This window comes from Thermobia domestica, chromosome 8 (genome assembly GCF_964235325.1).
Source record: "Thermobia domestica chromosome 8, izTheDome1.hap1.1, whole genome shotgun sequence".
NCBI lineage: Eukaryota > Metazoa > Arthropoda > Insecta > Zygentoma > Lepismatidae > Thermobia > Thermobia domestica.
Window position 1 is genome coordinate 18,256,310 of NC_137461.1, and position 25,029 is coordinate 18,281,338.

At 36.2% G+C, this 25,029-nt stretch overlaps 1 protein-coding gene across 1 annotated transcript in view; it reads left to right on the forward strand.

The window, feature by feature from the left end:
- Window positions 1-257: 257 nt before the first annotated feature.
- LOC145691576 (uncharacterized) overlaps window positions 258-25,029 on the forward strand; it is a 78,360-nt gene continuing 53,588 nt past the window's right edge. The window contains exon 1 of the mRNA XM_081766985.1: window positions 258-763. Coding sequence (XP_081623111.1) covers window positions 697-763 — 67 coding nt within the window. The 5' untranslated portion in view covers window positions 258-696. The remainder of the gene's footprint in view (window positions 764-25,029) is intronic.

A 25,029-nucleotide genomic window follows, 5' to 3' on the forward strand; every position in this document is an offset into this window, starting at 1 on the left:
CATACGTCAAGAAACAAGCTACTTTTATTCCAAAATGGTTGTATAAAATGATCATATAACCACGACGAGAGTTATTGCTGTACATTCCGAAAATTAAAAACGATTCTTTTCAGGAAAAAAATGTAGAAGAAGAAAACTATTTGTATATACTGTGTACTGAGATTAAAGACAGTCCTGTTCTGCTTGTGAATTATTCATTTGCTCAGCCATTGATGCATTCCATAACTCTCTGTTAAGACACTAAACATTTACCACTGCAGAGTTTAAGAAAATCCAATGTAGTGGGGGGGGGGGGCACTTCAAATCGCAGCTCGATAACGACTGTTTGAGAGAACTAGCATCTACGTCACAATAATAAAATCTCCCGTTTGAAATGGGAAATAACACGAATTGTATTTCAAAGTTCATTTAATCCTAAGAGGAAAAAACGCACGATAGCAAGAGAATGTCTTGGCACGTTATGATGTAAACATTAGATGTACATTACATTTTTTAAAATTAATAACTAACAAGGAGGGAACTGAATACAACATTCCCAATCAATACTTAAAAGAAAAATGTATGTAAGAAGAAACATGTGTATGGCTTGAACATTTTTATGTTCTCATAGAAAAAGTAATAAAGTGTTTGTTATTCAACGCTGCAAACACATGCTGAAATTTCAGACCATAGCTCGGGATCCTTGTGCTTAACACCATGACAATCTTTGCGATTGGCTTATGTTGGATTCTATTAAGTGTTGAAACATTACAAGAAACTTCAGGTAAGTTTACATTATTTGGACAATTAATTCAGCGGAACAATATTACAGTTTCTCGTCACAATTTATTAAGAAAGAGCTTATCGCTTAAGTAAAATATGAAAAAGCACATTTTCAGCACAGAAAGCATTCTTTACGACTCTTGGTATGTGGGTCTTCTTGCATATGTGGAGATCGAATATATGTTATATGTATTATAAGTACCTTATTATGTACAAATGATGACATGACATATTAGTTACTAACAATGTATCACATTACCCCTTCCACTATAAAAGAAGGAACTAATATTTCATATAACACAGCGGCATGGAACCAACATGTATGTACAAAGTGTCATTAACGTTACAAAAGAGTCTGTTTACAGGCTTATCTACCAACGCAACCGTACCTGATCTTACGGATTCCTCCCCCTGTACAATCGCGTGGCTTCCTAGCACTACCCATCTTGTACAGAGTTAAATAAAATACTAGTTTTGTGGTCACTATCTCGTACAAGTTGAATCAGAACCACCTCTCACAAGGTACATTCGTGAAGTGTCCCCTCGGGATTCGTGGAAAAATTTATTCAAATGCAACGTTCTATGCGGCCCATTGTGTATTGTACTAATTTTAGCGCCCCATATCGGTAATTTGAATATTTATAGGCTTTCATATATCCGGAATTCAATCATAACACTATAACGCTTGGACACAGAATTGCTTTAATTTCTTTAGATGTAATATACATCTGAATGTGGACATATGTAAATCAAATTGGATCAGTACTGCTTCTCTGGCACATATTACCCACCTCGGCTGACATTTTGGATCCGCCATATTGGATTAAACTTTTGGTTTTTCAAATGGGAATAGGTGCAAGTGTTACACCAAATTCAGGTACAATTTTCTCGGAAATGCATTGGTGCAGTGAGTTTTTTCCGTAACTTGTACCGTTTGCAAGTATTATATGTTAAATGTCAGGCACTTCACGAATATTGAACCAAATAGAAAGTTGTGCAGGACCCAGTGTATATATGTAATATTTTACGTGATTTATAGTTGGCGAAATATTCTCTGAACGTACTACATGCAGACACATAGACGTGAATACAGAAATGTTAGATATTCACCCAAATCTGGTCTATCTGGATTTACATTAGGCATTTTGATCGTAATACGATACGTCCTTGTTATAGTATAACATGGAAGTAATAACAATCACTCACTGAAATGTAATAAGATTATGACATCAAAGTTGTAAAGAGCTTCTTTATTCCTATATTATTTTTCCAGTTAGAAATTGTTTTGATTTGTCAACATCTAAAACGTAAGCGTAACTGATATTACTCTGCAATGTCTATTCGCGAAGTGCCTGGAGGAATTTAACATGGAATACAGGGTGTCCCAAAAGTCACCGACCCCTATGTTTAAGACCGTATAACTAAAAAACTAAATGAAATGAGAAGGAACGCTCTTTGCAACAGAAAGCCCTATATATTGAGAAAATTTTCGGACACAAACATGCCATGCATGATTTAATAATAAACATTTAAAATGTTGCCAGAGTCGGATTTTTTTTTTTTTTTTTACAAATCGATTATACTAAATCACAGAAGCCATACCAGTAAATATTTTCAACATTTCTCAATACTACCGAACAATTTGGATGTCCATATATTGAATTTGACAGAAAAAGTACGTTGATGAAGTCTTACAAACATTGCACACATGTATTATTGAGGTATTTCACAAAATCCATGTTTTTACAATAATATGAACCACGCTGGCAACAGTGCTGCAGTCAAGTGTCATTGACAGATGGGTTTGACCTCTAGCTAGCACACTAAAGCACTTTTAATGAAAAAGGAGAAAGTTGATTTTTTAAGGAAAAATCTGATAACGTACATACACCTTGCAACCCTGAAATGTAGCGATTAATTTTTCATTTGTTTATGTGCCTAGAATAGTTGCTATCCAGTTAGCTGTTCGTTATTTGATAGATGATGGTGTCCTTTGCCACAGAAGTCAATCATTTTCCCCCCTAGTTCAATGGTTTCGCGAAACTGGATCAGTAGCAGACAGGTTGTGTTCAGGACGTCGTATTGTCAGACCGTTATGCTTTGAGACAACAGTGGATACTGTTGTGTACGGGGATCTCAAATGCAATTCGTTGGTCTCCTGGAAGAAGAGGAACGTGATGCTTGGCTACAACAAGATGGAGAGCAACTTACCACACAGCCAACGATTCGCTTCATATGCTGCGCGAATTTTTTGACAATCGTTAGATTTCCAAATATTTAAGACTCAGTCGCTCTCCAGATGTGACGTCTGATGACTATTTCCTGTGGGGTTACTTTAAAGCGAAAGTAACCAAAATAAACTCAAGAACTTGGAGCATCTAAAAAGAAACATTACGCAGAAAAGTGGGAATATCTGTGCAGTAACCAACAGAAATGTGTCCGAGAATATCATAAAACGTACAATCTTATGTATCCAAGAAAATGGTCAGATTTTTCCTTAAAAAATCAACTTTCTCCTTTTTCATTAAAAGTACCTTAGTGTGCTAGCTAGAAGTCAAACCCATCTGTCAGTGACACTTTACAGCAGCACTGTTGCCAGCGTGGTTCATATTATTGTAAAAACATGGATTTTGTGAATAGCTCAATAATACATTGTGCTAATGTTTGTAAGACTTCATCAACGTACTTTTTCTGTCAAATTCAATATATAGGCATCCAGATTGTTCGGTAGTATTGAGAAATGTTCAAAAAGTTTACCGGTATGGCTTCTGTGATTTAGTATAATCGATTTGTAAAAAAAAAAAAAAAAAAAAAAAAATCCGACTCTGGCAACATTTTTAATGTTTATTATTAAATCATGCATGGCAAGAAACATGTTTGTGTCCGAAAATTTTCTCAATATATAGGGCTTTCTGTTGCAAAGAGCGTTCCTTCTCATTCCATTTAGTTTTCTAGTTATACTGTCATAAACATCGGGTTCGGTGACTTTTGGGACACCCTGTATATCCCATATGGTACAAGCTACGGTAAAATTCACTACACCAGTGAATTTCCGAGAAAATTGTACATGAATTTGATGTATCACTTACACCTATTCCCATTTAGAAAAACAAAACTTGAATCAAATATGGCGAATCCAAGATGGCGACCGGAGTGAGTAACATGTGCCAGGGAAGGAGTACTTGATTCAATTTGTTTTGTATATGCTCACATTCGCGTCCAGTTGCATCTAAAGAAACAGAGCAATTTTGTGCCTGAGGAAGCGGAGAACGTTGCATTTGAATCAATATTTTATTCGAATCTCGGACACTTTGGGAATGTACCTTTTAGTAAAATCTGGGAAAGAATAGAGCAGCAAATTTCAGAAGGGTAAAATATATTGCTTCATCAAGAAAGTAAGGTAATATTTAACAAATAATTTGTGTTTATAACTTAGCTTATAGTAGATTTACTTATGTAAAATAAGACCAACCTAACTTAACATAACCTAATTGATATCAACGTACTTATTTTCTCTAACCTACTTTTATCTATAGTAAACTATTTTCATGTGCTGCTCTAAATGATTCTATGCTACACTACTTTACCCCATTATACTCTACTTATATACCCAGTGGCGTATTTAGGGGGGTGGTTTCCGGGCTTAAGCCCCTCCCCGATATCTTACTTAGTATAGTAAAGTAAATGAAATATCTTGCAGAATTTTTACATTTCCAGGCAAAGCCCCCCCCGAAAGTTAGCAAAGCCCCTCCCGAAACAATGTCGTAAATACGCCACTGTATATACCACTATGCAGGGCCGAGTCTACCATATGTGTAATACGTTTATTTGCACGGAGCGGCAAAATCTGTCGTAACTATATTATTTAAAATAAATATTTCTCGTTGGAAACAGACTTCATGATGATGGTAGTTAAGTTTACTAAGCTGACGTTCTATTTGAACACTACATTCATAAATCATGCTTAGGTCGCATTAGTTTAAGGTCACATGGATAGTGCTAAAGCAAATGGCTTGATTATTGTCAAATACAAGAACATAATTCTCGAACAGTAGCGAACACCTGTTCCATTTAGTTAGTTATCACAGTTTTGAAAGAAAAACTAGTCTTGCCTTTGTCTGAAACAAGTTCTTTATCATTAAAGGTGGAAAAAAGTTTTTTTTTTTTTAATTAACAGATGTAGAAGAAAAATCAGGAAATAAAGATAAAAGAGCTAGTGCACTGGAATTACAAACTAATGTATTGATTTAAGCTTAATATTGAATTCTATAAAAGGGATTACAATCTTTTCTCTGCATGTGTGTTTGATATATCTTTCACTAACATAATAGATTATTACGGTATTTAAGGAAAAAAACACAACGAGAGTGTATTTCTAGTGTTTAGACCTTTCTGAATGCAAGTGCATTTTCCTCCCCTTCGTTGTTTATGATGGTGTAACATATTTAAAATCATGTTTTTTAAGATTTGTTCTTTCTGGGAAAAGGCAAGCGGCTAATGGTGCCATTGCACGACGCGGCAAATTGCCTAGGTCCCGCCCTGCCACTATCCTAATGGTTCTTGCCTTACCTTTCTCTGTATTATACTACGCAACTCTACTTTGGTAATCTACCTTTGTGTCCTACTCTATCCTATGCTACATTACGCTACTCTGTTCTATCCTACTGTGCTCTGCTAGACTATCCAGTTCCACGCTGTTCTTCAGTTATTCGCTACTCTACTCCAAAATATGCTACATGTAGATGCTACCCTACTGCATGCTACGTTATTCTATTCTTCTTTAAACTACTTTGATCTTATCTACGCTACCTCACTCAAATTCATCCTCTGCTACTCTATGCTATACTATCTACGCAATATTTATGGTCATTTATTCAAAAAAAAACTTTTAAATTCTTAATTACTATTTAATGTTGTTTATTTAATCTACATATCTAAGTACCACTGTATTTCGTTACAACATAAAATTAACTCACAACGTTGTATCGTCTTCAATTTTGAAAGTTAGCTAAGTACTGGCAACGCTTCTTTAAAATACAAATAATTATAATCTGCTTCCCTCTCATAAGAATTACTGCAATATTTGGCAGTACTTATTGTCATTACGATCAGGATGAATTCAATTCTTACAAATAGTCCCTCACGAATATTTTACTATCATTAATTCACTTCTTAGTACTGCATTGCTAAGCTCGTTATTGGCAATATACACATACGAGAGGGCCATTCCAAATAGTTAGTGCATTCACAAGTTAAAAAGTAAATTTAATGAAGCTATATTATCGCTTCTGGTTACATGAATTACCATTGAATGTTTATAATTTCTGCAATGCTTATATTTCATTTTATAACACATCGAACTACTTACTACTTTAAATCTTCCGTCATTATGAAAATCTCTTGCTCTGTCAAGCCTCAGCTTGGTCTTTGGGACATGAGTTCCGTTACTTAACGGCTAGAAAAGAGATTAGCACGCTTGCATTATTGGGCATAGTCACCTTGCTCATAGCTATCTGTTACATCGCCGGAATCCACCTACCTGCACTTTTTATGATGAATTTCTAACTATTCGCCATCTTGTCTCGTGGAGTGTGTACGTACATCTTACTCGAGAGCGAGCCCGCCTTGGACTGCCTGCCAATCTACCTCTTTGCTTGGTGATGATACCCAAATATTTGCATATGTTCTCTCATTTCTGTAGCATACCCAAGTCTTGGCTGCTTTCTGAGGGCCTTTCCCCATTAGAATTAATTATTTCTCATTTTATCCATATCTCTGTTGTCATGTTGGTTTTATTCTTGTCTTTGTGAAATACTTTCTTTCATTCTCCTTTACTATTCTCTGTATAGTCATATTCACTACTAATTAAGGGCAGCCCCACGTCTGTTTACCTACTGCCAAGCTGTCCCGGCAGAGAAGATTAGTATGTCTGTGTTTTAACTAGTCCTTGTGTTATATGTGTTGAGTTTGCACATTTCTTAAATGCTATGACATTGTATCTCTTCGATGAAATGACACTTCTTTATTATGATATAGACTTTGCTCTGAATTTATCATTTTCCTGGAATATTGCGCTTTTATTCCTTTTCTTCTTTCATGTTTTCACTGTGTTAGTAAGGGAGGATAACGGCAAGGAGTTATCCACCCTTCACGTATTTATCATTGTCATGACCATTATTACTTCTTTATTGTTGCAGACTATTTCGTAACTTGAAATTTTAACATACCATTCAATAAATTCAACAAAGCAAGCATGCATACAAATTACCTACATTTGTGTTTTAAAAGTATAGGAGATTTGTTTATTTGTTCGTTATTTAGTGATCTTCCCTTTTAGTTAGAGGTTAGATACAGTTTTCGAAAGAGAAAGTAGATTTTTAAAAACCCGAGTCCTATATTTCATTGCTATTGTTCTCTATTTTAAAATTAGAATGAAAAATAAGTATAATGATTTAGCACGGGGGAAAATCAGTGATCGAGCTTTCTTCTCTGTAAGAAGGAAATTAGTAATCACATTAAAATACCACGGTAATTATATATATATATATATATATATATATATATATATATATATATATATATATGGGTGCCGCGAGAATTCAAGTTACACCTGTAGTGTGCCGCAAGTTGAAAAAGGTTGGGAAACGCTGCCTTAAGCCCTCAGGTACATGTCCTTTGAGAATAGCATTACTTTGATTGCTCTGTATTTAAAAAGAGGAAAAAGAGAAATGATCAGAGTGAAGTTTTTAATGTAAGCTTATTGATCAGATTTTTACTTCTTGTGATGACACTGCTGATAGTTGAGTTGATTTGGAGTTTAACGTCCTTTTCGGCAGCGAGGCTTTATGAGACGGGACCTACTGATTAACATGGAATCGAAACCACATGTGCTCACGCCGGGAATCGAACCCGGGTCTTCCAGGCGAAAGACGAGTACGCTAAGCGCTTAGGCATGAAGGAGTTCACTACCGGTAATCACCATATATGTTTATTTTACAACAGTCTTGCACTGACCAATGTGGTTGAAGCTCGAGCTCACTTCCCAACAAGGATCGAGCCCGGAGCTACATTCACCAAAGTTACACATATACTGGCCCCCAGGGAAGCAGGAAGGACATTTCATTTGCTTGCAAGCAATTTAGTTTATAAATCAAATACATATCAAACATCAGTGGCGTAGCGAGAAACTCATCAAGGGGGACCAACACACAAGATTTGGTAGAAAGGATCTTCTGAGGGGTGCACCAATAACTACCAGTAGGCCTACATTTGAATTGAATTGGATTTTTTTAAATGCCTTTAGGCACCTGTGGTGTGAATGAGGAAATGCCCTGGATATCCTAAGTATCTGTTCTCGGTGAATCCTTTTGTTGAACTTTTAGAAAATTGACTTAAACTATCGATTTTGCAAAACTTCCCTTTGATTTAAGCCCAAATCGAAACATGACAGAGGAAAATTTCGGAAAGTGTTGCTATTTTCACCCCTAGCTTCTCACTTTAGGTAGTGCATATTTACAAGGAAGGGGGTGCACGTGCACCTTTGCACCTTTAAACATATTTCTATTTTATCTTATTTTTGTAAAAAAAAAAAAAAAAAAAAAAAATCTGCCAGAGAAAGAAAATTGTCAAAAAGTGCTACCCATTCAGAAGACTATTTTCTTCTCATGTGAATGTTTTGACTTCTCGTGACAATATGGTAATCTACAGTTTATTTTGTCTCTTTTTCTCCCTTTGATTTTTAATGTTCATTGTATTGTTTAAATGCTTATAAGTTAACTTGCGAGAAAGTGTCATAGTCGAAGGTTGTACCCCTTGTAGAACTGATATTAAAAAGTAAATAAAAGAATTATCATGGAAACAATTTTTTCATGTTGTATTCAGAAAACAAACATAGGGTTCTTGCGGTTCTAAATTGCGGTTCTGAAATTAATATATCGCAGGCATTCGTTGATATAGTAACCTACATGTTGGTTTTCACCAGGTACATTCGTGAAGTGTCCCCTCGAGATTCGTGTAAAATTGATTTAAATACAAAGTTCTCTGCTGTCTAATGTGTATTGTACTAAATTTAGCTGCCCATGCCGGTAATTGGCATATTTATGGGCCTTCATATATCCGGAATTCTATCATACACTACCATAACGCTCGGACACAAAATTCATTTTAGTTTCTTTAGATGTTACTCACTGGACATGAATATGGGCATATGAAAAGCAAATTGGATCAAGTACTGCTTCTGACACATGTTACCCATCCCGGCCGCCATCTTAGATCTGCCATATTAGATTTTACTTTTGGTTTTTCAAATGGAAATAGGTGCAAGTGTTACATCGGACATTTACGTTTACATTCACTGGTGTAATGTATTTTACCGTAGCTTGTACCATTTGGAAGGTATTACATGTTCATTCCCTCCAGCCACTTTGCGAATAGACATTGCAGGTTAATATCAGTTACGCTTACGTTTTTGGTGTTGACAAATCAAAACAATTTCTAACAGGTAAACTCCTTACAACATAGGCGTCATAATCTTATTACATTTCCATGAGTGATTGTTATTACTTCCATGTTATACTATAAGAAGGAAGTATTGTATTACTGTCAAAATGCCTAATGTAGATCCAGATACGGCCAGATTTGGGTGAAGACCTACCATTTCCGTATTGACATCTGTGTGTCTGCATGTATATAAGTTCAGAGAATATTTCATCAACGATAACACCTAAAAGATTGCATATACACACGGGGCCCTGCACAACTTTCTATTTGGTTCAATATGAAGTGCTTGACATTTAATGGTATATACAAGCTACGATAAAACTCAGTACACCAATGAAATTCCGAGAAAAGTTTACATTAATTTGATGTATCATTTGACCCTATTGCCATTTGAAAACCGAAAGTTAAATCCAAGATGGCGGCCAAGGTGGGTAACATATGTCAGAGAAGGAGTACTTGATTCAATTTGTTCTGCATATGCCCATATTCATGTCCAGTGAAATCTAAAGAAACTAAAAGCAACTTTGTGTCCGAGTGTTATAGTAGTGTATGATTGAATTCCGGATACATGAAGGCCCATAAATATGGAAATTACCGGTATGGGCCGCTTAAATTAGTACAATACACATTGGGCCACGGAGAACTTTGCATTTGAATCAATGTTACACGAATTCCGAGGGGACACTTCGCGAATGTACCTTGTCAGTCTCCGTACAACTTGGAATCGCTTAACATTAGTTTTACGGGAAGAAAAAAACGACATCATTTGGAACAACTTTCCAGTTTCGATCATCTGTATTTCCTCCTTATTTATTCGGTGTAAGGACCTCAAACTTATTTTGTTGGATCTTGCTTATCGAAAGGTTTTTAAAACTGCCTTACTGCCCGCAAAGTCTGAAATTCAGGGTGGGATGGGGGCGGATGCCCTCCTGTCCCATTAACGCCCCTATCTAGCGGCTGTCATATGAAACTATCCCACGGCCTTTAACGTGGCTTTAGTTATACTTATTGCGGACTCTTGACTGCGAAAATATTACGTTTGGAAATAGAATTCATTTGCTGAGCAAACCTGAACCTTATTGAAAATGGACTTGGATCCATAGTGCTCTGAACGCCTCATATATTACTTTTCTTCAATGAATTATTGACTTAAAAAACAACCAATTACATAGGCTTGCAGAAAATATTCTAAAGTTAGCACAACATGAAGTGTGCTTCAAACTATCATTACTTTTCGAAAATTTATTATTTTAAGATAATTTCATTAGTATGAGTGTTCTGAAATAGTAATCAAATTTTTGCAATTAAAAATCACACCCGCCTCCATGAAACGCGATCTTAGCCCCTAAGAGCATAATTAGGAAATTTTCAGAAGCAGTAACTCCGAAATGACTTGTTTTAAGGCTAAAGTAACCGCACAAGCGTATTTCTGGTAAAGTTCTAGCCTTAAAACACGTAACATGACTCCATTTGTATTTGGAATTTTGAATTCCAATAAAAAATGGCAGCCATGATGCTTGATAGCACTATCTGATGTGTCAGACCACTTAAAAGTTTCATCATTCTCCCTCAACCCGCTCTCAACGCACAAGGGTGGTGAGGACTTTTGTTTCACCATGCATATTGATAGATTGTGTGAAATCTCCACAGTGGGTAGATTTTAAAATCTACCTAAAAAGCTAATTACAACCAAGAAAGTACTTATGAGAATCACTGGCAAGAGGGTGTAATAAAAACGGGTTGGAATATGAAATAAGTTGAGAATTACTAATCTATACTGAAATATTCTGTACCCAGCACAGTGTTATTAATCAGGATAAAATAAATGAAAAGGTCGGTTGCTAGTAAAGAGCAAAAAGTCCTAAGAAATAAGTTATTACATGATTTTGAAACATGTTAAAAATCATGTTTTAAACTGTTCAAAATATTTGACATGTTTTTTTTTTTTTCGTCTGTGTTTTAAAATATGTTTAAAACGTTTTGAACATTTTTTTTATGTTTTAAACACATGTTTTGTTCTATTTTTTAAAAAAATAAAACTATTTTTTCCAACCCTTGTCTGGTGTTTAAGTAATATAAAACAAAACCATGTACCAAATTGTTCGCCAGGTTGGAATTTTCGATCGCTAGATCGCCAATGATGACTGAATATTTCAGTTTGGCGATAGACATTTGCATAAATTATATCTTGCAAAAAAAAAAAAAAAAAAAAACTATATGATCCTGTTGCTGGATTCAGACTTGAGGTTTCGTGGCGTGCCTGTAATATATAGCAAATCAATATATAGAAGTCATTACATATACCGGCATGAAAAGGTAAGAAATATGGCGTTTGAAGCGAATAACTGACAATGTACAGGGCCAAATGAACACATTCTCACACCCAAGATTATACTTCAGTCCCTTCACCTTCCATCAAACAAAATATATTCGTAGTTCTTTTGTTGTTGTAAAGGCGAACCTGTCCTTTGCCCTGTCGCTTTGTAAAGTATAGCGATCTTTATTCTTTGGACAATGGGCTATCTGCGCACCATATTTCGATTATATTCAGCCAGTAGTTACGGAGAAATAAAATAGAACATACAAGGCAAGCCGAGCCGAGCCTATCGCCGGCCGAGCTCGGCCATCACATGTAGTGATCTTTATTCCTTAGATGATTGGGTATTTTCGCATCAAGTTTGGTTTAAATTTAGCTGATAGTTACCGAGGAATAAAGTACTACATATGCACACACATAATTACAGTACATCTGGAGTAAAAGTACAACATCCGGTCAGCTTACGCCGGGAACTAAAAAGAAAAGTCCTAACATCAGGATCACAAATAGAACATACTATATGTAAGCGGAATCCACTTTCAACATCGCAATATTAATGGGGGGGGGGGAGGGCTTGAGCCGGGTGTTCCTCCCTGACTACGCCACTGTCAGACATGACCTACAGCTTAAGGGGATGTCTTCCCATCATCAGAGGCTTCAGAATCTTTATAAGATAACATGTACAATTTAATTCATAAATATCTTAGAAAATACTGCATTTAGGAACTGGTAATTTTGTTGCCAAAGAGTAATACAATTCAGATGACTGTCACAATTTTGCACCTAATTACTTGGATTAATTGTAATGCATTCTTCCGTATTGAGTTACTGCAGGTAAAGAGTCAAAAGACCACTTGCAAATCTCATGAATTACTATGGATGACATTCTTTGAAGAACAAATGCTGAGGAGGGATGTATTATGACAATTTGAAAAGTGAAACCCGTGTCTACCCCTCCAGTTTCATAATCATTTATGCCTTGAGCAGTCTCCCTTTCCACTCCCACTTCCCACTGATTTCCCACAACTTTACGACACAACTATCTGAATGTGCTTTTTCGGCGTAAGTTGGTATGATTCACGTGTCAACAAAATACTTCGTAGAACAAAGATAATGATCTTTGAAACCTCAGTATGGAATGTCTTTCCAATTGCTTTTCTACATCTTTTGTTGGTTGAAACGGATGGATTCTCCTTCGAAGAAGTAGCTTTAATCTCTTCCACTCACAAATGTAAACCAAAAAAAGTCTAAATGTTTCTTATATATTTGCCTATTTCTTTTGTTTTCTGGAAGGATAGATTTCTTTTCATTTTATAATATTTATCACAAAAACGCACACAGTGCGATGTTTCTGTGATTAGAACGGATTAATTGTGTGCAGGGATGACAAAAATCAAGTTTTCGTTGTTTTTTTTTTTTTTTTTTTTTTTTTTTGAATAACTAGAGTTTGGTTTATCAAAACTCCATTATATATTTACCTTATTCGCGTGTGTTAGTGTGTGACAAAAATAAATAAATAAATAAATAAATAAAGTATTTCATGGATCATCACCAAATTTGGTAAAAATACAAAGAGTCAAGAATTAGGAAGTGAGTTTGTTATTAAAATAGTCTTCTCAAACCGAAAGTGGTTTAAAGAAACCATTTCCGGTTTGATCATTGATCATCATAGATCGAAAAACGTAATACGTATTAAGATCCGGGTTTCAGTTTCGTAAGAACATATTTAATCTCTATTATTAACTCTCTAATAAAACCGGAAGTGGTTCATTCAACTATAATTTCTCGTTTCAATAAATATTGGTCTACATAGAGCAAGAGCGGTAGATGAAAACAGTTTTCTCCATTCGGATAGCTCTCAAGTGTCTCAAAAGTGCAGTGGCGTAGTCAGGGGGGCTCACCCGCCTCAAGCTCTCCCCATTAGTGTTGTAATGTTGAAAGTGGATTCTGCTTACATGAAGTATGTTACATTTGTAATGTTGGAACTTTTCTTTTTAGTTTCCTTAGTAAGCATAAGGGAGCTTGTAGTTTTACTCCAGATGTAATTAAGTATGTGTGTATGTAGTACTTTATTCCTCGGTAACTACCAGCTAAATTTAAACCAAATTAGATGTACAAGTACCCAATCATCTAAGGAATAAAGATCACTACATGTGATGGCCGAGCTTGGTCGGCGATAGGCTCGGCTCGGCTTGCCTTGTATGTTCTATTTTATTTCTCCGTAACTACTGGCCAAATATCATCGAAATTTGGTGTGCAGATAGCCCATTATCCTAAGAATAAACATCTCTATACTTGGTGGCCGACTCGGCAAAGGACAGGCTCGGTTCGGCTCTGTTTGTATGTTGTACTTTATTTCTCGGTAACTATTGGTCAGATTTAAATCAAATTTGGTTTCCAAGTATCGCTTAAGGAATAAACATCTTATATATTATGTCTGGGCTCGGTCGCCGACAGTCTCGACTCGACTTGTCTTGTACGTTATATCTTCTTTTTCAGTAACTACTGGCCGAAATATTTTAAACAGGGACGCAAGTGGAATGCAGGACAAAAATGTCCTTCTCTCCTCTTGCCTTATGTTTTCTTACTTGCTTGACAAAAGTTATATTATTTTGCTTGGTGAATTCTTTTCTTTCAACCTTCAGAAAATCATGCTTTTCCAAAGCTCTGCTTTCTTTTAAGCCCCAAACAGATACATGATGGCAAAAAGTTTCGGAATGTGTTGCTATTTTCACTGCTCGCTTCTCATTTTAGATAGTGTATATTTACAACAAAGGGGGGAAGTGCACCTTTGCAGTCCCTAAATCCGGCCCTGTATATATATCTATATCTATATCTATATCTATATCTATATCTATATCTATATCTATATATCTATATCTATATCTATATCTATCTATCTATCTATCTATCTATCTATCTATCTATCTATCTATCTATCTATCTATCTATCTATCTATCTATCTATATCTATCTATCTATATCTATATATATATATATATATATAGATAGATAGATAGATAGATAGATAGATAGATAGATAGATAGATAGATAGATAGATACAGTGGCGGTTCCAGGATATGAACAGAGGAGGGGCTAAACCATAGCTTGCAGCTTTATCCAGTGTAAAGCAGAATTGAAGCCCATTTTAACCAGTGTATACCTGATCGTTAAGGGGGGACTATAGCTCCTATAGCCTTCCCTCGGTTCCGCGCCTGTATACAAGGGCGCCGATTTCTCTGTAAAATGGGGGGCCTCATTTAGATGGAGAAGGCATATATGAGGATTTTAAAACAAATTGCATTCAAATTATTCCAAATATTATATATTCTTAAATACAATAAGGGGGCCCACATGTGCTTTGGGGGGGTCCCGGGTCCCCTTGGTCCCCAGGATCGGCGCCCATGCCTTGAAACGGATGGATTCTTCTTCCAAGCAGTAGCTTTCACCTCTCTGCCACTCAAAACTATACAACGAAGAAAAGTCTAAATGTTTCTTATTTACCTATCTTTTGTTTTCTGGAAGGATAGGTTTCATTTCATTTTATATTATTTATCATAGAAAACAGACAGTGCGACGTTTCTGTGGTTAGAATGGATTAATTGTATGCAGGGGTGGCAAAAACCAAGTTTTCCTTGTTTGGTTTTTGAATAACTAGAATTTGGTTTACCTACTCCTTTATATATTTACCATACCTGTGTGTGCACGTGTGTGAAAAAAAAAGAAAGAAAAAGTAAAAGAAAAAACTAAAGAACTGCTTGATGGATCATCACCAAATTTGCTCAAAATATAGTCAAGAGTAAGGAATTTTATTTGTCATTAAAACTACCTACCCAAACCGGAAGTGATTTAAATAAACCATTTCTGGTTTGATCTTTGATCACCATAGATCGAAAATGGCAATATGTAGTGACATCCGGTTTTCTGCTTCGTAAGAATATATTATTAACTCTATTATTAACTCTACTACAACCTACAATGGTTCAAATCAACTATAATTTCTGCTTTCAATAAATATTGATTTATATATAGCAAAAACGGTAAAAAAAAAAAAAATAGATGAAAACGGTTTCTTCCAATCGAGCAGCTCTCAAGCGTCTCAGGTGTACCTTTCATCTCTTCTTGTGATCTTCAATTGAAAGCTCGGTTTCAATAGTGATCTCCATAGAACAGGAATGAAGCGGGTTTTTGCTTTCTATTCAGCTTTCTAAAAATAACTACTATATTCTGTCTTCCAAAAGATGTGGAAATCAACTACTACCGATTTTAACTTTGATGGCTATAGAATAAAAACTGTAATAGATAAGAAGCGGTTTTCTACAATTTATTAGGCGTTCCAAGAATATATTTCGTCTCTAGTCTAATCTCTCTACTAAAACCGGAAGTGGTAGAAATCTACTACAATTTACAGTTTCAATATTAATTGTGAAAATATCGTACCACAGACACCAAACTCTTCTGCGTGATGTACACGTGGCACTGCTACTTGTTTTTGAACCATTTTCTTTATCTTGTGGATAATCGTGGCCTCTATTTTTTAAATAATAAAATAAGTCAAACTCGAGGTCATATGTAAACTAGTTTTACAAATGATTTACCAGTAGAGTACAAATTATTTACTAGTCTGCCCATTCATTACTGTTCAAGATTGAATAAGCCAAACCGAGTAGCGTGTCTGAACAAAGGAGTGAGTTAGGGAAGCTAATACATAAGATTATTTGCATGAATAAAACATACTTTAGATTTGTAATAAGAGATAAAAAATCTTAAACATCTGAGAGGTTATTTGGTTCACACAGTTACAGTTAAGAAATTGATAAGAGAATAAGATAGATTGGGCTAGAGCCTAAGTTGGGATAAAGCGGGAAGTATAAAACACATTTTTGTAATGAAAGTCTTGATTCTGAGCGAAAACAGCTAGTTGACCTTTGACCTCGAGTTGGACCGGTTTGCGGTCACTTCTTAAGATTGAGACCGAGATCAGTCGAATTAGCACCCTCAAGTTGCAGTTATTCATTTTTTTTTTTAAAGAAGGGGCCATGGCTACAAAACTTTTAATTTATTTAGATTACATATGGATAGAAACAAGTATTTTCTAGCCTGTTCTTATGTAACAGGGGGGTTATGAAGGACGGGACCTACAGTTTAAAGTGGGTTACAAACCATTACTCGGTTTGAATCGGAGAGAAATTGTCCTCTAGCTGGGCTCAAACCTGGGACCCCTGCCTGATTACAAAAGTGACAATTCTACAGACTCATCCACGGAGAACACCTGATAAAGATATATTGTACTGATATTGCATGTACTGTACTTGTGAATATTTTAAGAATCGCTTTACGAGAAGAGAAAAAAAAACTGCACAATTAAATCAGTACAAAGTACAGAAGATATACTTTATTCCTCCAAGTTAGTTCACAGAGTCAAAAATTTAGCGACCTAATTTAATTTGCATATAAATATAAGAAGTGAATAAAGATATGAATCAATTGAGTTCACTCTGGTTCTGAACCATTTATATTATTTTATTGGTTTAAATCAATTGTTTGTTTAACATACACATACAAATTCTATGAACTTCAATAGGAAAATAATTTTGGATCTTTGGATAATTTTAGCACTAGTCGAGCTAACACTCGACTCGACTCGAAACTCGAGTAAAGTTTAGAGTCGAGTCAAAGGTAATTTTCTCGAGTGGAGTTCCGAGCCGAGTCACTGTTTTTGACGTCGAGTTTCGAGTGAGTCGAGTTTGTTAAATGGCTCACTCGTTCAGCTCGTTTTAACTCGTTTTGAAATAATGGTCTGATTAGACTGGAAAGCGAAAGCCATGAGAAATGTAAGCAGCAGTGTGAAATACTTTTAGTGTTGCTCACGACAAGGAACACTACTCGCATCTCGTCTCGTCTCGATAACGAGACGACAATAATGTTTTATTTTTTATAACGAGACAGCCTCAAGTGTCATGAGCATCAATATAAGTATACACTGTAGCTCCTACTATCAAAGCTGAGATCTGCACGTTCGAATTTTTGAACTCAAGCAGAAGCCCAACCCGAGTGGTGATGTCAATCGGCTCGGCACTCGGTTCAACTGAGCGAACAACTCGAGCCGGCTTGGATCAGATGAGCCATCGGCTCGGCCCAATTGAGCCAATGGCTTGAGCCATCTCGGTTGAGACGAGCCGTCGGCTGGCACAATTGAGCTTTTGGCCCGAGCTTGCTCGGTTGGGATGAGCTACCGACTCGGCTCAGATGATTCACCAACTCAGCTGAGATGAGCCATCGGCTCGAGCCAGCTCCGTTGAAACGAGTTCATCGCCTCGGTTCGACTCGGCTCAACTGAGCCGATTGCTCGAGTTGGCTCGGTTGGGTGAGCTGTTGGCTTGGCTCACTTCTCGGTTCGGCTCGATAGTGAATGAGCTATGAACCAAGCCGCTCGAGCCACTGACAACCCTAGACCCGAGCCGAGCAGTTTTGAACATGTTTGACCGGCGCCCTATAACTTTTAACAATTTTTGGCTCGAGCCTGAATACTTTCTTCTCCGGAACTCAAACCCAGATCCTCGTGAACAATGTCCTTGCCTCCTGAAGACTTCTCGGTGACCGAGATCGGAAGTCAACTAGTTTTTAGTATACAGGTACACCCCGCCTACTTTCTTGGTTATACATGATGTTATAATAATAATAATAATAATAATAATAATAATAATAATAATAATAATAATAATAATAATAATAATAATAATAATAATAATAATATAAGTAGTAGTAGTATCATTGACCTATTATCTATGTTGGATACTTAAAAATAGTAATTGAAATTACACACGACTCGACTCGAGTCGAAACTCGACCTGAATTCGAGTCGAGTTGGAGGAAATTTTTCGAGCCGAGCTCAAAAATGTCTGCTTCGAGTCGAGTCGAGTTTCAAAGAAAACTCATCCATCCCTACAGTGGAATAGATATAAAGTTCGTGACCCGAGGTCTCGCTATGTATGTTCACAGGGTGTTCGAAAACGACATCAAATTACTTAAGGAATTTAATCCTTACACGAGAACATAAAGTGAAAGTTACGGGTCACCGTACTAAAAACATTCTCGCTTAAATTTCTTAGGTTAAATCATATTATGTTGCTGTCAAATACAACAAAACTTTAAGGCGTTTTCGGAAAACTCCAAAATATTGCTCGAGTTGTTGCTTTCTTGTACCGTTACGACCAATTTTCTGTGGACAATATATCTGAAATAACGCAACTGTGCACCAAGGTTGGTCTATAGGCTTTTTCATGTTTTCGTCCGAGGATTCACATCCCGAAGTTATTTCCTGACACCATGTGTATATATTATATTTGCTTATTTTCGAGTAACAAGATCTAGAAATGTTCGAGGCCCTAGTTCCACTTATATTTATTACCATAATGAAAACTTTAAAAAATCGTTCACGTAGTCTAAATTATAGTGACATTACTATGTCCGTTCTTCATTAGCTTGGTTGGTTTGGTGGGTTTAGAGTTTATTGTCCCTTTCTGTACTGATGTTATGAGAGACGTGAGCCTTCAGTGGAATCCGAGTCCTTAGTGATCTGTTGATATTTCAAGGCTCTTCCGCCGGGTATCGAACCCGAGATCTGTGACCCAAAGTTGCGCGAGCTAGCCACTAGACAGACGAACGGGAAGGGTTATTGTATTTTTTTAGAATGTTACCTATGTATGTTTATTCACGGGAAAGTTGGTTCATCGGGTTCAATCCATCGTTTCAATCTGTTGAATTTAGCTTGAAGTAAAGTTGATTTTTTTTATTACATCCAGAAAAATATGTGTTGAATAGCTAATGTTGCCAGAAAGTAAAAGTAACTACCTGTCACGAATTTCAAATCCCAGTTACTACAGGGAATTCTGTAGTTTGTATCCATGCAAACGTCTCATACAAACTTAGTGCTGCAAAGGAAAGCTAAATTTCAACCATGATCTGTATCAAATTGTTGATCCTCCTCTTCAAAGTATATACTCTCCCCTATTTTCTACTGTTGAGGCAGTGTTATTACAAAGAGTTGGAACGTACTAATATGAAATTAGTGGTTAGCAATAATTTTCTAACTAGAGTTACCAGTAATGAAGAAATTGGCGTTCTCTACCTGATCTTTGCTTTCGCAGTATACATCATACAGCATGAAATCGCAAGAAGCAAATATTTCAAATTGTCTTGGAAGCAAATATTCTTTCTTTGTAACATTTACAGAAAATCTATCCGCTCTGCAGAAACGGAGGAAAGAAATGGGATGAGGGTGGCACCCCGCGGCGTTCTACCACACCCTTTGGAAAAGGACTTCAGAGGGGGAGGGAAATACCTGCCTGTCAACAGGACATCTGTTCGCGAAGATCACATTGGAAAACACAACCTTCAATATATAGTCCATTACAATGTTACTTTAAAAAGTTCATTACTCTTGATCTACGTCATTAAGCGTGAAATTGAAACAATCATTTCATTTCTATTTCTTTTCTGTATACGTATGAAAAATTTTAAGTTGTTACGTACCATATTTCGTTAGATATTCATGAAATAAAGTTTACATGTTATCTTATGGGGACTGAGAAACCAGTGGCAAAAGATATAACATCCCCTTAAAGATAACCTCCCGACATTCACTTTGTGGAACAACAAAAAAAGCTGGTAAAACCGGTCAGGGTAGCAGGCCACATGCTTTGAACCCAGGATCTCCCTTTTGCGAAAGAAGAACGCTAGCCACTAGGCTATGCTCGCTAGACATAATAATAATAATAATAATAATAATAATAATAATAATAATAATAATAATAATAATAATAATAATAATAATAATAATAATAATAATAATAATAATAATAATATAGTTTGATTCAATATAGTGAACAAATTGGGGATGTGCCTGGATTAAGAATCAGCAAACAACGGTGAAATATTCCAAAAATAATGCAGATTGATAGCCAGTGACGTGGCCATGCATCACACAATTTCCTAGCTATTTTGTGGGCTTTGTTTTAATAATAATAATAATATGATTTTCACAGGCTTGCGCCCACCACTCATGGAACAGTTCTAACATAAATTAATCCTACTCTTGTTGTGGACAGCTAAGAGCGCTATGAAAACAAAGCAAGATGAAGAATGAAAGAGATTGTCTATTTTCCCTCCCCTTTGCTACTTTTGTCTCACTCTGTGCTTCCCCCTGACCCTGCTATCCCCTTCCACCTGCCTTTTTCCTTGTATGTGACTGACTTCCTCCTATGATATTCACAGAAATCGATCTCTTTCTTTCTCCCTGTCTCTACTTCATATTTGCAATAACAACATATGAAAGTGAAATATTCATTCTGCTTCACCACCTGAAGAACGAAATTCAATGTGACCCTCTGAAGAACAATACAATAGATACCATGTCCGAGGAATATCCAAAGATCTGATAAGATCTGTAACTGATGAACACAATACCTTTACCAAACCTGTCTGGTCAACTGTGTTACTCATGTGGCAAATAGTATTTGTAACGAAATAGCTTCTGTTCCACACATTTTCGTTCCATTAGATACCCGCAGAGGAAAGAATCTCATTCAGCTGGTACCAGTTGTTGATTTTCTCCCACCAAGCGTGAAAGGAATACCCGAAACAGATTTGTTCCTTCAATTAGTTACGGTACAATAACGTTACATGCTCGAATAACGTTACGGTGTCGTAACAAAAATTGGTGGTATACCTTGTACCTACCTACATTAAATAACCAATAATTTTGTTACAGAGAACTATTTTCGTTACGTTACAGTTACGTTAAGTTATCCACCCCTGTGTGTTACAGATGCAAAAGATCTTGCTGTTCATGCGCCCAGCCACACCCTTCAATCAATCTCTCGCCATACACAAGTCTTCCACTACATGCTTGCGCAATAGCAACGAAATGTGAACAAACAACATGGCGCCCATTCGATTGTGTATCGAAAAAAAAGATTCTAATGTGATGCTGGTAGAGTGAAATGCACTCAAGTATTCATAAATATTGTACCGTTGAAAATGATAATAATTCGTCAAAAATCTATTGACGTCAACTTATATACGATTCATTGTTATTATACGTAGTTATTGGGAAGTAATATTTTTATTTGGAGAGATTTCTTTATCTGCATAGCTTAATATTTATATGTTGCAAAAATTAGTTCTCTAATCTTACGCAGCTTCTTGACAGTATAATTTATAAGGATTTTTTTTTCTGATCACTTCAAAGAGGATAATAGTCAATGCAAAAGAAATTATATTACTGTTCTTCTAAATGTTTTTGGTATAATTAAATGTGTTCAGAGCGAGCTCTAGGCAATTTGCCACCCCGTGCAATAGCATCATTTGCCGCCATGGCAGGCATGTAGCCAGGATTTCATGAAGGGGGAGGGTCCGTGACATGAAATACTGTAATCATCACACCAGGGGCTCGCTCATTCTAAACTATTTTAGTGGAACATATATTGGTTCGTTTAGGCAGGATTTCGTAACCGGGGGGGTGGGGGAGGTTGAGTGTGATATGAAATTCTGAAGGCTCAGGAGGTTGATCAATGTAAACTGCTTTATTACCAACATATATTGGTTTGTTAGGACAGTAAAATGAGGATATGTTGGTAAGTATTTTAATAACAAACTATGAAGAAATCTCGAGTCATAAAAGAATAAAAAAGTATTGAAAAAGATTTTTCAATATTTAAGGTTCCTTTCTTTCTTCATTCAAATATAACAATTTTCCTTTCATTATGATCTCAACTATTATGAAAAGTACATATTCACTATTATAAAAAGTACATACTGAATAATCTCTTGTAAAATATTTTACAATATCTGTGTTTTTTTTTTCTGTTGAATCAAGTGCTAATGTAGCTATTTTTCCATATAAAATTTTGTTTTTATTATTCCGTCAACTACTGTCGGTTCCAAATGACAGGTTAAAGGAGCAGTAGAAAATTGTTTTTGAAATAACGTGTTTGATTCTGCAAGGATACAATGACGAAAAATTATGATAAAAAATGTCCACGCTGTTACTCAACGGCACTATGCTTTCGGAAGCATGAAATCTCCCTGACTAGTAGCAGAAACTGAGAATTCTGTAACTTTAATAGAAATTTCAAATTCCCTGACTCTTCCAGGATATCTCACTCACCTCGCCACCATGTATTGCAAGTAATACAAATCTCCTCATAAGAAAGAGTAACTAAAAGCTTTCTACAGTTTTTCTTTTTATTTTTAAAGCTGATCCTTCTTTTTCTCATTTCATTTTGTTTCATCCTTCCTTAATTTTTTCATTTCTGGTCTCGAAGGGGGGGGTCCGGACCCCCCCCTTGGCTACGTGCCTGGCCATGGGCGCCCGAATGTGGGGACATGGTGGGGCTCTGTTCCTTTCTGGCTCACGAAAATGTATACGTAATATAGGAACCCATGTGTATTAAATACCAGAAACACCAGATGTAATATAGCAACCGTGATGATGGGCCCCCCTCTAGAAAATCTTCGGGCGCCCCTGTTTGCCATCCCCTTTCTCCAGAAAGAACAAATCTTAACTATGCTATCCCATCATTGTCAACTCAATATTTTTTTTTTTCAAATGGCATTACGACACGTTATTACACATGTCCAATTTACATGCTAAACGAAAACTATTACATTTCTTCTTCAGTGTTGCAAATTAAGGGCGCTGTAGTATTACAAACTCTCCAATTTTGGTGACCCCTACAAAGTAATAACGCAAGTGAGACGGACGGGGCAATGGACATCTAAACTACTTTAGTGTCTAATTATGTGGGCAAGATCAGTAGCGTCATTTCAGATTTGGCTTGGGGGGAGGGTGCAAGACCCCTTGATATAAGTAAAATTTTGCGTTTTTCACTGACATACTACTATTCTATTGATAAAATCTATATAAATCTCAAACTCAGGGGGGAAATGCCCCTCCCTGCCCCCCTAAATGACGCCCCTGGGATTTCGAATGAACACGAAGAAAGCAACAAGGAATTGAAAGATTAGACATTTTTCAAAAGTATTTATTTCGAAAAACAGCTAAGTATTTCATACAATCACAGAGAAGGTTTCCAATAGAGGTAAGGACCATAATGTTTACAGCGGTTTGATATCTCAAACCATTTTGGAGGTATGGTAAATACTGGTAAAATTTGCGACACTTCTTAAAATTATGTAATTCTGAGAACTTGTAACCAAAAAGGAGTGTTGTAGTGTCATAGAAGCGAAGTATATTGAAAAGTGTTTTCAAAAATTTCCACAAATACATTTTAAGCAATATTTCAAATTTAACAATTTTTTTTCATATCTTCGGAATGATTTGAGATATCAAATCTCTGTAAACGACATCTTTATGTTTATTGGAAGCCACATATACAATTCTATGTGATATTTATCTAAACACTTTTTCGAAATAAAGTCATTGGTAATAAATTAAAATATTAATTCCTTGTAAATTTGTTTCTCCTTGTTCGAAATACGTCATATCATGATCGTAGTATTTGACATTAAGGTTCTTTGGATGTACGTCAATTTTTTTTACCTCGTTACAAAATTTGGTTGTTTTTCGATGTTTGTTATACTGTAGCGTTCTTAATCTGCATCACTATGTAATAAGTGTGGAATTGTAACTTCGTTTTGCATTTAGGTTTAAAATATGTAATAACCTGACGTAGTGCTATTTGAAACAAATATAACTTTCACATCACATCAAAATAAGAGAAAAAGTTCATATGAACCTGTGGGTCCAGAGTTTCAGAGTTAAGGCTGTTCAAAATTGTGGAATAGCTCAAGCTCAGACGCGCTATTTCTAATTCGAGAAGCTGTGGAGTGGCGGTTCATATCAGCTTAAAACAAATATACGTATGCAATAAAAATGTGCAATTGGTGTGCAAGGCAAAGGCGCCGAATTTTCAAAGTTTATGTGGGTGCATATCAATAACGGGGCGTGTTAGCAAGGGCGCCGATCTCTCTTTAAATTGGAGGGGCATTCAGATGCAGAAGACATATATGAGAATTTTAAGAAAATTTGCATTCAAATTAGACAAATATTGCATATTCATAACTACAATGCGGGGGACCATAAGAGACATGCGTGTTAGCTTATGTTTTCAGGAAAATCTAGATATTTGATTGATTTATTTTTAGTAAGAATCTTTTATAAACACGGTCATAAAGGACTGTGCTGTGATAAAGTAAAATATACCTGTACTATAAGGATAAGTTGGGGCTTCCATTAAATCAGTAGGTAACACGGCTGACTTAAAAGTAAGAGAAACGGGTTCAAACCCGGCCAAACTAAAACCCTTGTGGGTGCGGTGCACCCACAAGATTATTTGTGTGGGTGCCGGAGCCCCGGAGCACCTACGTAGTCGTTGCGCATGGTGCAAGGAATTCCCTACAAGATATAATTCCCAGACATGTTCTC